The 15,646-nt window shown below is 46.0% G+C and overlaps 1 protein-coding gene across 19 annotated transcripts in view; it reads right to left on the reverse strand.

Annotated features, from left to right (window-relative positions):
• The window catches only part of MYO9A (myosin IXA), a 475,076-nt gene that overhangs the window by 146,041 nt on the left and 313,389 nt on the right, over positions 1-15,646 (reverse strand). For all 19 annotated transcript variants that reach the window (XM_065558506.1, XM_065558508.1, XM_024103989.3 and 16 more), the window contains one exon: positions 5,231-5,365. In XM_065558506.1, coding sequence (XP_065414578.1) covers positions 5,231-5,365 — 135 coding nt within the window. The remainder of the gene's footprint in view (positions 1-5,230; positions 5,366-15,646) is intronic.

A 15,646-nucleotide genomic window follows, 5' to 3' on the forward strand; every position in this document is an offset into this window, starting at 1 on the left:
GATCGGGACCTGCCCTGCTTGTTTATGTAGAACATGGCAGTAGTGTTGTCCGTCAGAACTGACACGCTGTGGCCTTCTATGGTGGCGTGAAAGGTCTGACAGGCGAGGCGAACCGCCCTTAGCTCCTTCAGATTGATGTGAAGCAACTTTTCTTCCCTGGACCATAAGTCCTGGGTCCGCAGGTCCCCCAGGTGCGCCTCCCAACCCAGGTCCGACGCATCTGTTACTAACGTCAGAGTGGGTTGCGGGGCAGCGAAGGGGACCCCCTCACAAACCTGCTGCTGATCAAGCCACCAGCGGAGGGAGTTCAACACCCGAGCCGGGATTGTCACCACCAGGTCTAAAGGGTCTCTGTTGGGGCGATACTTTTGGACCAGCCACAACTGTAATGGCCTGAGTCTTAGGCGGGCATGTCTGACTACATGTGTGCAGGCCGCCATGTGCCCCAAGAGTTGGGTGCAGCACCTGGCCATAGTCGTGGGAAATTGTTGGATGGAGCCTACGACCCTTTGAATGACCAAGAACCGTGACACTGGAAGACTTGCCCGCGCCACCACCGAGTCCAGGACCGCTCCTATGAAGTCCAGTCTCTGCGTGGGGATCAGTGAGGACTTGGGCACATTGACCAGTAGGCCGAGCTTGCAGAACACCTGTAGAGCCAGCGTCACGTGGGAGCGGACCTCGGCCTCCGACCTGCCCGCGAGGAGCCAGTCGTCCAAGTACAGGTACACTCGCATCCTTCTCTTCCGAAGAAAAGCTGCCACGACGGACATGCATTTTGTGAACACTCGTGGGGCCGTTGCCAGGCCGAAGGGCAGGACCGTAAATTGAAAATGGCGCTGGTTGATGGTGAAGCGCAGGAACCGCCGGTGGGCCGGGCGGATGGCGATGTGAAAATATGCATCTTTCATATGGAGGGCAGCGTACCAATCCCCCGGATCCAGGGATGGGATAATAGTTCCAAGGGAGACCATACGGAAACATGTTTTGATCAGAAATTTGTTTAGTCCGCGTAGGTCCAAAATGGGACGGAGGCCCCCTTTTGCTTTGGGAATCAGGAAATACCTGGAGTAGAATCCTTTCCCCCTTAGGTCCGGGGGGACCTCTTCCACTGCTCCTACTGTGAGGAGGGTCCGCACCTCCTGCATGAGGAGTTGTTTGTGAGAGGGGTCCCTGAAGAGGGACGGGGAAGGGGGATGGGAGGGAGGGAGCGAGGAGAACTGAAGGGTATAGCCCGCCTCCACCGTGCGCAGGACCCAGCGGTCCGATGTTATATGTGACCAAGCACGGTAAACACGGGACAGGCGGTCCCTGAAACATAGAGGTGGATCCGGAATAGAGTGTGGTACGCTGTCCTTGATCGCAGCTTCAAAACCCTGGTTTATTTCCTGGCTGCGGCTTGCCTTGGCCATGATTTTGGCCCTGGTTAGGCGTATTGTTACGTCTCCGCCTGTTATCCCTGCCACGTCTGCGGTACGGTTCCTGTCGAGGACAAGGGTGGTACTGGCTCTGCGGTGGTTGGGGCTTGAAGGGTTTCCTCTGTGTCACTGGGGTATGCATTCCCAACGACTTGAGGGTCGCTCGAGAGTCTTTGAGGCTATGTAGTCTGGCATCCGTCTGGTCCGAAAACAAGCCTGACCCCTCGAATGGAAGGTCTTGGAGGGTGTTTTGCACCTCTGGTGGAAGGCCGGAAGCCTGTAACCATGCCGAGCGTCTCATTACTACCCCTGACGCGATTGTCCTAGCAGCTGCGTCCGCGGAGTCAAGGGAGGCCTGTAGGGAGGTTTTGGCTACCGCCTTCCCTTCGTCCACTAGAGCCGTAAACTCGGGTTGTGAGTCCTGAGGCAGGGATTCCTTAAACTTGGAGACTGATGCCCAAGAATTAAAGTTGTGTCTGTTCAGAATCGCTTGCTGATTAGCGATCCTCAACTGGAGGCCCCCGGACGAGTAGACCTTTCTCCCAAATAAGTCCAAGCGTTTCGCCTCCTTGGCCTTGGGGGCCGGGGCTTGCTGGCCATGACGCTCTCGTTCGTTGACCGCAGAGACGACCAGCGAACAGGGAGTTGGATGAGAGAAGAGGAAGTCAAACCCTTTAGATGGGGCGAAGTATTTCCTCTCCACGCCTTTCACAGTTGGTGCACTGGAGGCCGGTGTTTGCCATACTGTTTTGTAGTTGGACTGGACCGTTTTTATGATCGGGAGCGCGATCCTGGAGGGGCCCTCCGGGCTTAAGATGTCGACCCTGGGGTCCTCCTGCTCTACCGTCTCCTCCGCCTGCAAGCCCAGATTGAGGGCTACACGGCGGAGCAGTTCCTGATGCGCCCGATGATCAATCGGGGGAGGGCCAGACACTGTTGTGTCCGCCACGGCTTCGTCTGGTGAGGAGGAAGAGGTCAGGGCCTTTTGTGCATCTTCGTCTTCCTGCAACTCCTCACCGACTGGGCGCTCCTCTGGGGCCCGTCCCATGACGTGGGTCTGAGACGGTACCAGGCTCGGTGCCGAGTCTGCCCCTTCTCGCTCCAGTGGTCTGGAGACCATGGCCTCCTTGCGAGAGGGCGGGCGCCACTGCGGAGAGCGGGACCGGTGTCCTGAGGGCCCAGATCTCGAGGTCCTGGATGGGGGGCCTTGCTGGTGGTAGGCCCAAGGGGTCCAGAATGGCCATTGTCCTGGCTGGCCCCATTGAGGATGCCAAGCGGCTTCGTGGTCCCTACTGGCCTGTGCCCTGTGGGCATATCCGCCGTACCGGCCCGAGTCTGCCTCCGAAACCACGGACGGTGATCTGGAAGGCCACGGCGGTGCCATGGGACGGTGCCGTTCCGGGGTCGGAGAGTAGTGCCTCCGTGACCGGGACCTGGAGTAGCGTCTTGCCGATCTGGACCTGGATCGGTACCGGTGACCACGGGATCGGGAACGACTATGGGTGGTCGGTCTCGGGGATCGTGTAACCGACACGTCCTGGTGCCTACTCGAGTAGGGCTGCTGGGTCGGTGCCGGCCGCTTATTGAGGCCCGACGGCTGTGGAGCTCTCTGCGTGGAGGGAAGCCGGGAGTCCACCGAGGCAGAGCTCGACCGGGACCGGCGCCGTGAAGGCGACCGTGATGGGCGCACCATTGCTGGCTTGCCTCTGGATGGCAGTCTCGGCGGAACGTCTTTAGTTTGGATGGGGCTCTCAGTGGACAATTCAATGAGGTCCTTTGCTGCCTCAAATGTGTCCGGGGTGGAGGGCTGTTCCAAAAGCTCCTCCAGCCCTTCCTCCTCACTCGACGCGCCTATCCCGGGGCTCGACGGGCCTTTCGATGCCGGAGCCACTGACACCGGGACCTGTGCCGGGGCCGCAACGGCCTTAGGCGCACTCGAGGTCTTCGTGGGCGCTGCCCTCTTATGCGGGGAGTGTCCTCGGGCCTTGGGTTGGCCCTTCGATTTTGTTGGCGAAGACGACCGATGCCGGAGGTGCTCTCGCTGATTCGGTGCCGTGGGCTTAGGGTGCCCCGCCAGCGCTGGATCACGGACCGATGCCGGGGCACTCCACACCGAGGCTGACGGTGCCGTCGAAGTGGAGGGCTGTAACGCCGTCTCCATGAGCAGCTGCTTAAGGCGAAAGTCTCTCTCTTTCTTAGTCCTGTGCTTGAAATCCTTACAGATCTTGCAGCGCTCTTTTTGGTGTGCTTCCCCCAGGCAACAGAGACATGAGTCATGTGGATCGCTTAATGGCATAGGCTTATGGCACGTGGCACAAGCCTTGAAGCCTTGGGCGTGCGGCATGTCCCACCACCCAGGGCCGGTGCCAGGGTTGACCAAACACCTAATACAAGAAGTTTGAGTATTTCTAACGAACTGTTAACTGCTAAGCTTAATACTAGCTACTAAAGAACTGATAACTGTAAAGATAACACTAACGACTATGCTAAGGGACACTCTCAGACGAGAGACAATTGTTCCAACGCCGCCACGGACGGTAAGAAGGAACTGAGGGAGGGTCGGGCCAGCAGGGATATATATACCCTAGAGCGGGGCGCCGCTCTGGCGGGAGGGGGGGGCCCTGCCGGCCCGACGGGAGCCACTGAGGGAAAAAGTTTCCGACGTCCATGCACGCGGCACGCGCACACCTAATGTGTAATGGACATGAACAATCATTCGAAGAAGAATGTTCATTTCACAACTTGAAATAACTGGCTCTTAAAAAATCTGTTCTTGATACACCTGTGTAGGGCTGCTGGATACCAAACAATAGGTGACTGGAAATGTCTTTTTCCACCTTTGGCTAGCCAGGAGGCTATACCCTTTTCTATCAAATGTGGTTGTAGCAACAGTGGTCCATGCCTTGCCACTTCTAATGCAGCATGTTTTACCTAGGATTGCAGGAGACATCCTGCAACTTACAATACTTATGAAGGAGCCTACCTACCACACAATACAGTCACAGAAGAACACAACATAGTGGGTCTCTGAGTTTTATGGCTCCCCATTCAGTAGCAAAACTGTTTCTTGGGGGTTTTTTTTCTGATTTTTAAAGCCCTCAATGGATTAGGGCTAAGATATCTTAAAGAACCATTTTTCCTCCAAGACACACCTTGACAGCTCTGGATCAGTCACGACAAAACTCTCCAGAGTCTGAACATCCTTGGCTGCAGGACCTTGACCATCAGAAATTAGAATGACCCAGGTCTTGGCACCTTTTGGACACAACACATGACCAAGTGGTTTGTACAAGCCTTCCTGTAATAAAGGCAATGTAATGGCTGTCTATGCTTTGCCTTAAAAAAAAACAAGTGAAAGAAACTCCACCCTCACTGAGAAGCAGTAAAGACACTGGAGGAAGGGAGAGTGTGAACTTTGAATAAATGTGGCATCTAGATAGCATGGCAGCGAGTCCACATAAAGGCAAGAGAGATACTTCTCATTTGGGGAACCTCAGAGTGCACACATGGAAGACAAATGTATAACAGTTGAGGTCTTCAGGATCCTCACATGAACTATGTGTGCTTCTGAGTTCAGCGCTGGCCCAGGATGGAGGAGTCATTTGATATAGGAGATCTAGGGCACGATGGCTTTTACAGGTAATGACTAGTAAAAAACACATCTTAGATTTTAAATATGAATAAATCCATTAAAGCACAGATTCATACATAAAAAACTTACACTGTAATTCAAAAATCGACTTCAAGTCGATAAGGTATAATATGTCTATGCAAATTGTCATTTGTAGCATGCAGTGAATATTCAGACCTACCTGCTCTAGTTTAAAGATGTGTTGGTTAAAGTAGTGCTGTAAGCGTTCATTAGCAAAGTTAATGCAGAATTGTTCAAAGCTGTTATTTTCATAATCTTCAAACCCAAAGATATCAAGTACTCCAATGGACAAAGTCTGTAAAACAAAACAAAGTATGCTGCTTAGAAAATTCAGATCAATTAATGTACTCTCCGAATATCATTCATGATAGAAAGCATACAAACAGAATCAAATCTATTGAGTATAATGATCCGTAATCACTGCTGTAACTATTAATATTATTCCACGATGAGGGCTGTACATAAATCAAGGAGACAACATGTAATTTTAGGTACCAGTTTAGTTGTGATTTATTAGAAGGAAATACTTCAACGTACTTCCTTTTGGAGAGATACACTAAATTCCCTCCTGTTTGTGGTACTGCATCCCATACTGAGCTGACAGCACACTTTTTGGTCTAAATAATAATGTGCTCATCTGGCTTTTACTTACAGCTAAATGAATTATCACCTCTTAGGGGAAATCTGAATACAGTTCCAACCTACTCCACTGGATCTAAGACTTGAAAGCTTTCACCCAATGGAAAAAATTACTTGTACCATGAACGGTAAACCAAAGGAATGTGCTTATTTGGACTCCCTGAATTAATTTTGTAAATGGTTACACTCCAGCTGTGAACATTTCAAAGTAAAATACACACTGGAGGGGTTTATAAATAAATAATGCACTATAATAAGCGAGGGTGGGGAAAGGACTCACTTAGAAATGCCACAGAGCAACTCTCTATAATATCAAACCTGCATGACACAACAGATCAGAAAGTATATACAAGAAAAGCAATTTAACATTTTTGCTATGTGATTATGATAGGTCTTTCTGGGCAACTCTTCTGATGCATTTTTTTTAAATAAAATAAATGAAAAGCCAAACAAAAAACACCTATCCCCATTGCACCTTAGCAGGGGATAAAAGTGCATGTATGACACGGAAAGAGAGCAGCACCAGCAGTTCATGGTGAATTGCACACTTGAATGACCTATTACAAAGACAGATGGAAAGAAGAAAGCCTGGCTAAACCATTACAGGAAGAGGGCTCTGGTCACACAACAAAAAGAATGGGTAGAACAAAAAGAGTAAGAACCATGGACCAAGCCTAAGCCTCTGGCAGGGGAAAAATACATCGTCACCTGTCATAGTTAGTAACCAAATATCAATCTTACTGCTCTGATCCACACACAGAATTTTAGGAAATTCTCCCATCATTACTCTAGCACCAGTGCAGCTCCAGCAGTGCTAGCAACAGTGGGTAATGGAACAGATTGACCACAAGCTTTTTTTACACCACTGTGGTCGGACCAGATCCCAGCAGGGTCAAATGACACAGTGGTAAAATGCTTCTTCACTAGCTGCCATGGCGGAAGACGACTAAAATATCAGGGTAGATACAATTGTTATGCACAGATATAAAACCATATTTAGAGCCAATCATGCCATAATGGTAGCGTGGAAATGGCCTTAGATTCCAATGAACTAAATTAGTGGTTGTGTAAAGAAAGTCATCTCATTGCACTGCAAATCAATTTTTTGAAAAAAACATTAAACAAAATCCCTGGTTATCCCTAGTCCATCTCTCCAATTCCTTTCCTCTGCCATCCCATGTCTCTGTCTCGTTTGGCATTCCAACTTCCCTGCTATCATTCCTCCTCCCCCCATTCCAGCATTACCAAATAGATTATATGCCTCGATCTGTTATATTTTCAGTAATTTGACCAAATGCCTGAAAGTTTTAGTCATTTGGCCAAACATTCACGTGAAACAATAGTTTGACCAAAGGACTGAAATTTGCAGTCTCTGGACCAAACAGACAGAATGACTAAATACACATAATAATAATAATAATAATAATAATTAATGGAGATATCCCATCTCCTAGAACTGGAAGGGACCTTGAAAGGTCATCGAGTCCAGCCCCCTGCCTTCATAGCAGGACCAAGTACTGATTTTGCCCCAGATCACCAAGTGGCTCCCTCAAGGATTGAACTCACAACCCTGGGTTTAGCAGGCCAATGCTCAAACCACTGAGCTATCCCTTCCCCTGATGGGGTTTTCCCTTCTCTATCCTATTTTCCTGTTGCACTTCAGATACTGCAGTGAAAAGCCCCCTAGAAATGCCTGTAAATTATGAAATGTCCTGTCTTGGTTCTGAGTCTAGAATAACACACACTCTGATCAGGAAGGCAATAAAAGCCTGCGAGGACCAACTGGAAATCTGTCTTGTATGGTCTGACCTGTTTACAGTATGCAGTAGGGTCAGCGAATGCCTGTACTGCAGCTCAATGATGATCTGTTTTACATAAAAGAGCTAAGTACCCATGGTGGGGTGCATCAGTGTGGGGATGGGGGAGGAAAGTATCATCAATCTCCCTCCATTGCCTTCAGGAAACACAATTCCTCAGGCTCCTATCAATCTTGCCCCTCCCACTAAAGACTTTGATAGTGGCAGAACCTCATACAAACTGGACACATTGCACTTCTCATAACACAAGATACATTCACTCCTCCTAAAGGATTATAAATCTTCCTGCCATTGTTCTACTCAGATATAGCAGTCCCTTTGTTCTCTATGAAGTATTCCTATATACACAGTCCTGGAAAGTTTACTACAGCTTAACAATAGACTATATGATGGATAATTCTCTTAGCACTATTTTTTACTTTTTTACACTTACAGACACCTTAATACAACATATTTTGAATATTCTGTGTAATAAATATAACAGCTTAAATAAAAATGTTTTACATATATTATGCATATGTAAATAAGATAACAGAAACATGGATACAAAAGTCAGTGTTTCAAATACAAGACCAATCTTCTAATAGCCACTTGCACTTCCTCCTGTTTAAGTAAGGAAAGATTCTAGCGTGATGCATGCTTTTAGAGCTACAATGTGAAATATTTCATGCAAGTTCTTTAAATAGGTGATAAGTCTCTTATTTTCATGTAAAGTAACCATGTGCACACATACGATACATGCACGCATGCACACAGGAGTGTACGTGTTAAAGAATGGCAAGAATTTTTAAAGGAAAGAATTCATGGTAAATTGCCAGCTCCAGTTGCACTCACTCTCTCATGAGCAGCATGTCAAAACCCTTTGGATTAAATTAAACCACTGTTGTGCGAGTACAATTAACAGTAAATACAAATGGATCCTTTAAGTTGCCTTCCAAAAATAATTTAATATGAAACATTTAAGCATGATCATCATTCCCTTATTTCTAATGCCTGTTAATTTACCCTACCTGGACTGCCAATAAAATAGTTATTATGGCTATTCCAGCTATAAATGAAAAAAAATCTATTTAAAATATTCTCTTTTGATCTTGCATTGCTATTAAGGGTTCCAATGATCAGTCATACCTCCCTACTCGGAGCACTCCATGAATCTCCAACTTGTAAATGAAAGAAACAACTATGTAAAGTTAATATCCAGAAATTCTCCTTTTTAACAAAATCAATACAGACATCAAGTTGAGCACACAGAATGAGCAATGCAGAATGCTACAGTGATTGCTGCACCGGACAAGACAGAAATTTTTTCAGATCTCTTCCAACAATATAGCCACAGATTGCTGGCTCCCACTTTGTGTGATGCTTCAGCATGCATGCTGTTTATAGTTTATAGTTTTAAAATTGGCTCCAAACTGTTTTTTGTGTGAGGAATTCTGTAGCCGAGCCAAGACACTCAGATTTTAAAATAGTCCTTTACTTTTACAATTTCATGCAAGGGAGACTAGAGCAGAGCTCTTCAGTCAACCAGTTCGTGTTCCAAATCGCTAACAAAAATGCTCTTTCAGGATGTAAATACATCACCACATTAAGCCACTCCCAAAAGAAATGCAGTTCTGCCTAAGTTAGTCTTGGATTTGACTAAACATCTGAAATAACACCTGTGAGTTTCACGACCACTTCCCTGTTTTCTGGTCCAAAAAGGGGAATGTATCCTGTCTTCAACAAGCCTTACTGTAGCTACTCAGAATGGTTAAAATAATCTTTTCTATTTATTAAACCAACACTTCTACATATATAGTACTGTTCCCCCCCCCCCCCCCCCCGCCTCCCAAAAGTACTCCAGAGGGGTAGGCATGAGTTGTATCATTCTATCAAGGACAAAGTTTGTCAAATACCCAACCCCAAATGTGTATTTACTGAGTAAACAATCAAATAACTTTTCTTCGGTTGACAAAAAACAGTTCTTCTAATATGAATGTATTCGGGTGCAAAGACAAAAATCTCTCTCACTCATCTCTGTGATGAGTGCAACACTGATAGCAGGTATAATGAAAGACTTTCTAGTTAGTTTGATTTTGTTCTCTGATGTAAGGACCTACGGCTTGGGAAGCGCTCCCAACATCACTGGAATATGCTTAACAATTCCTTGTATGGACTTCACTTTGCATGTTCCTTTATATACATATACGTACTTCTTTTTTAAACAGATAAACTGAAAATTCAGTTTGCAGTACAATATTTAAATAATGAAATACAAATTAAAATAATTTGTATCTCTTAAAACTCCTGAAGTTCCTGTTTCAACTTTGCTAGCTGCAGTCTTTATTTCAGCATAAGGATGCCATGCAGAAAGTATGCACAGAAATAATATGACCTTTTGCATGCAAGTCTAGCCTTTATCTTATTTTTAAGTTCAATTTTCAATAAAGAAACAAAAAAAGCAACATAAACATGACGCATGAATTTGTAGAAAATGACTAACACAGTAACGCAAGGCTAGATTTTACAAAGAAAACCTAATTTCTGCACACAACTAATTTTTCGATTGGGGCGCCCCGATTTAGAAATCAATTGCTCAGAAAACAGTCTGATGTCACCGAATGGTTTCATATGATTGTAGCAGAGTCTTGGGATTTAATTTAAATAAATGAAATTTGCTGGTCACAGACAGAAAACAAGTACCTGAATTCTAGTAAGCAAATAAGTGTCCGATAAGTCACGCAATATTAAATTAAGGAGCAAGCATGAAGTAATATTAGCATCAGACAACCTTTATTACTTAATAGCCCAGTTCACTATAAAGAAGTATGCATACAAGGAAGATGTAGTATCTCAATTTATGAATCACATCCAATTTGAGATTTTTAAGGTGACCTGACATTACTTTAATCCCCCACATATTTAGAATAATGTATCAAATGCAATGAATAAAACTTGTAAGAAGCCTTCAGCAAATAACTAACTTACAGCTCACCTTGATTTGCTTGCTGTGCAGGTCCCAAAGTACAGATCACTCACAGATTGCTGGCTCCCACTTTGTGTGACGCTTCAGCATGCATGTTGATGATGTCATACCACCACAGAATTCCACTGCAGATTGGCAATGGCCTATAAATTAAGTTCTAGAGGAGAATTGTTTGTTTGTTTTACAATACGGCACAAAACTGTGATATTGTAAAACAAAACAAAACAGACCTTACTTTCCCTAACAGGATGACTCCAATCTACAGCAGCATTCCACAGTGTTTTATGTCACACATAATAGATGCTGGGATGTCACCCTGTGTGGGAGTCAGTGATCCACAATGTGTCTGAAGATTGGGATCTGCAAAACAATAAATAGACACACATTTTAAGTCTGTGTGTGGAACATATCTTACCCTGTTTTGAGGTCAATCCTCTGATAATCCTAAACTGACTGGTTTATTTAAATTATTTACAAGCCATATATTAGCATACAACATTATGGGAAGAGGCTGAGCTGGTCATCTGAAAAATGTCATACTACAAATCATCTGAAAACAATTACAACACATTTTAGCAGAAACTGGGGGAACTGAGAAAAGTCCATTTACAATTAACAATGATAAAAGCAACTGGAAAATGGTCGCCTTAACACATGGTGTTCAAGTGCATCATTAGCATCAAAACTATTTAGCTAACCATTAAGGATGAGACTCATACAAAGCCTAACATATGTTAAAAGGTAAAGAGAAATCAATAAGAGCTATCTGAAAGCATTAATACTATAGTTGATACCAGAAGGAAAATCTATGACCTCATTAATAAAAGACAGATTTGAGACTTGCAGAACAAAAAAGGTGATAATCGTATCAGCAATGGTAAAACAGCTAAAAGGTATAGAAGCAGGAACACAGGAAATGAGGAATACACAATAAGACCAAGTGACTCACACAAAACCTGATAAAAAGCAGAACTGCTACAGAACAAGGACAGAGCTTACAGCAACTCAAGACTCAGGTCAGGGACAGCAAACTACAAATTCTAACGGCCAGCAAACAAGAGAAGCCAAACCCTACTTTTTTTTGTACAGAATAATTCATTGTACATTTACTAAAAATGGATCAAAGGTCTGATCTAAGTCCTTCCAATATGGGATTTGAAAAGCATCGGAGAGACAAAGATTGTGTATTTGATACTAGTGACTGAGATGGTCCAAAAAAGAAGCCAGTGCAATATACAGTATAAACCTACCTATTAGTATGTGAATATTCTCTTCTCTTCCCCTCTTCACTGGTCTGCTGACTCAGGCCAGATGATGGGAGATACCAGCAAATGACGTCTAGCACAGGGAATGAAGGTGTAGCTTTTCTAACCAACAAAACTACACAGCTTATCCATAGGGTTTGTTTTTGTTTCAAATACCATAAATTAAACACCCAGTGGTAAAAAACTGCAGGGAATTTTAGACGGACTCTGATTAGGTTGACCAGAAGTTTTGGTTTATAGGGATTGCCCAGCTGGTTTCACTGAAACTGGGGTTTTGCCCTGATTTCAGTAATATCCCAGAACATTTTGTTCCCTACTGGTAGCTGCATGTGTCTTCATATGGCAGTGTGAGTAAAGCAGTATTTTTATCCTTATTTCATGCTACACTAAAGCTGTACTTCTAACTAGGTGATTGCTTCCTTCTGCAGCCTCCAGTATGAGGCACTCCAAATCCCCAACTACCACAGCAGCACAACAGGCCCAATCCTAGCCGAGGTGGATGTTCAGGTCTTTGTAGCCCAGTGAGAAGTTGGATTTTCAGGACAGTTAGGCAGAGACATGAGCAGGTGAGAGCGGGATGGAAGCCTAGGGTATGTCTACATTGCAAACAAAGGTGTGGTCTTAATTCGGGTTAGCTAACACAGCAAATTGGCTTTTAATTTGGGTTATCAGCTTCAGTTCAACCCAGTACCCATATAGGCTTTAACTAAAGTTAAAAGCCAAGCTGCCATGTCTTCATTGCTGTTTTAATCCAAGTTAGCTAACATGGGGTAAGAACATACTTGAGGGCACCTCCTCTACTCTGGGACTTGCACTGAGCTGTAGCAGGGTCCACACAGGACATTGCTGTGCAGCAAGCTGGTGTGCTATACATTCACATTCTGGCTTGCCATTAGGGTTACCATATTTCAGCAAGCAAAAAAAGGAGCCCTGCCCTAGCCCCACCCCTGTCCTGCCCTAGCCCCGCCCCTGCACCTTCCACTCCCTCCCACTTCCTGCCCCCCTCAGAACTCCCAACCCTCCCCCCGCTCCTTGTCCTGACTGCCCCCTCCTGGGACCTCTGCCCCTAACTGCCCCCCAGGACTCCACCCCTTACCTAAGCCTCCCTGCCTCTTGTCCCCTGACTGCCCCCTCCTGAGACCCTCCCCCCATCCTAACTGGCCCCCTAGAACGCTACCCCCTACCTGTACCCTGACTGCCCCAACCCTTATCCACACCCCCACCCCCAGACAGACCCCTGGGACTCCCACGCCCCATCCAACCACTCCCCACCCCCTGACAGCCCCCCCCACAGAACTCCTGACCCATCTAAACCCCTCTGCTCCCTGTCCCGACTGCTCCGATCTCTCTCCCCACCCCTGCCCCCTGACAGCCCCGCCCCCAGAACTCCCAGCCCCCCCACCCTCCTTGTCCCCTGACTGCCGCCTCCTGGAACCCCTGCTCCTAACTGCCCTCCAGAACCCCACCCCCTACCTAAGCCTCCCTGTTCCTTGTCCCCTAACTGCCCCCTCCTGAGACCCCTCCACCCTAACTGCCCCCCAGGACCCTACCCCCTACCTGTACCCTGACTGCCCAAAACCTTATCTACACACTCTCCAGAAAGCCCCCCCCGGACTCCCGACCCCCTCCCATCTCTTAACTGCCCCCTCCAGAACCTCCCTGCCCCTGCTCCGACCCCCTTACCCTGCCGCTCGTCCCAGCACGCTGGGGAGCGGGGGAGGAGCTCCAGACTGCAGGAGGCGATCTGCGAATGCAGGGAGGGAGGGAGTGATCTCTGCTGCAGGGGAAGCGGAGGAGGGGCTCTCTCTGGCTGTCGGGACCCCATGTAAGTGTCACCATCCGTCCGGCTGCCCTGTTAGCCGCGCGCGCTCTGCATGGGGGGGGGGGGGGGGGGGGGGGGGGGGGAGTTCAGACATTTATAAATTCCCCCCGGACGCTATTTTTAGCTCAAAAAGCCGGACATGTCCGGGGGAATCCGGACGAATGGTTACCCTTCTTGCCATGTAGACAAGCCCTTTGAGAGCCTTCTAGCTATTTTGCGCTAACTTCCCTGTGAAGACAAGGCCTTAAGCTCTGTGCTTCAGTTCCACTACTCATAAAATGGATACAATACATAGTTCTACTTACCTCTCTGGGGAGTTGTGAAAGTGAACCTTAATAAAGGTTTGGAAAATGCTTTGAAGTTGAAAAGTGTTATGTATCAACTTATTTTTATATATTTCTATTCTTCATCCTGATGTGCTGCCATAAACAAACAGGTAATTCTTTTACAGTATTCTAGCTAGGTTCAGTAAGAGAAGTAATAATGTTCTAGCCCAAGTATGCATACAGATATTGAAGAACAGCTAGTGTTTTAAAACTTACTTTTAAAAGAAGTAGTGAATCTGGTTAATATTTTAGATATCCATTCCCTTGACAATAAAGCAAATTTATATGCTCTCCAAATACATAAATTCCCTCTTCAGACAGCCCCAAGAAAAGCTTTCAGACCCTTGGAAATTGTACAGAAGGTAAAATTTACAGTAAAATACCAAAGTGAGAGAGCAGCCAGAAGAAACATAGTATGTTATCCATTTTAACAAACTTGTGTGCCAACACAGTCATCATCACATATTAAACACACATTTTTACAAAAAAACAGAAATATTTGTGCACACAGACCATAATTATTTTCCTATATAAATTACAAGCATTTCTACGCAGTAAAATAATGGGTCAGACATATGTTAAGTTCTGTAATTTCAACCAATTGTACAGTAGGATAATTCAAACGCAATGTTAGCACTTAGCTAAACAATCATTCTTTGGCATCCACAGTGTCAGCTAAGACATATGACCGAGAATTTCTGCTGGCCTGTGCCAAAAACATAAAAGTCAAAGGAATTGGACTAGCCGAGTGTGTGCATATATATATTTATTTTATTTACACACACATGTGCATGCAGACACACACTTGCATCCTGTCCAATTTTTTTGAATACATCTCTACCTTGATATAATGCGACCCGATATAACACGAATTTGGATATAACGCAGTAAAGCAGTGCTCCTGGGGGGCGGGGCTGCGCACTCCAGTGGATCAAAGCAAGTTCGATATAATGCGGTTTCACCTATAACGCGGTAAGATTTTTTGGCTCCCGAGTACAGCGTTATATCAGGGTAGAGGTGTATTAACATTCAATTGATACGACTGGTTTGATAAATGTGTTATCAGAGATTTCACTTGATTTAATAAGATCATTAAAAATGACAATGTCATGGTTAAAAGATGCTCACTCTAACATGTTCCAGAATGGCAGCCATGTTAGTCTGTATCAGCAAAAACAACGAGGAGTCCTTGTGGCAACTTAGAGACTAGCACATTTATTTGGGCATAGGCCAGGGGTAGGCAACCTTTCAGAAGTGGTGTGCCAAGTCTTCATTTATTCTCTTTAATTTAAGGTTTCGCGTGCCGGTAATACATGTTAACGTTTTTTAGAAGGTCTCTCTCTCTATAAGTCTATATTATATAACTAAACTATTGTTGTATGTAAAGTAAACCAGGTTTTCAAAATGTTTAAGAAGCTTCCTTTAAAATTAAATTAAAATGCTGATCTTACGCCGCCAGCCTGCTCAGCCCGCTTCCAGCCTGGGGTTCTGTTCACCTAGGCCTGCAGTGGGCTGAGCAGGGTGACTCGAGGTCAGGAGAGAGGGCTGGGGTGTGTGTGGAGATGCAGGGCAGAAGGCTGGGTGTTGGGGGGAGGTCGGGGTAGAAGGCTGGGAGGGGTGTGGGGATGCAGGGCAGAAGGCTAGGTGTTGGGGGGAGGTCAGGGCAGAGGGCTGGGTGTGTGTGGCGGTGCAGGGCAGAAGGCTGGGTGTTGGGGGGGGCCTCAGGGCAGAGGGCTGGGGTG

This window comes from Chrysemys picta, chromosome 10, assembly GCF_011386835.1.
Source record: "Chrysemys picta bellii isolate R12L10 chromosome 10, ASM1138683v2, whole genome shotgun sequence".
Taxonomy (NCBI): domain Eukaryota; kingdom Metazoa; phylum Chordata; order Testudines; family Emydidae; genus Chrysemys; species Chrysemys picta.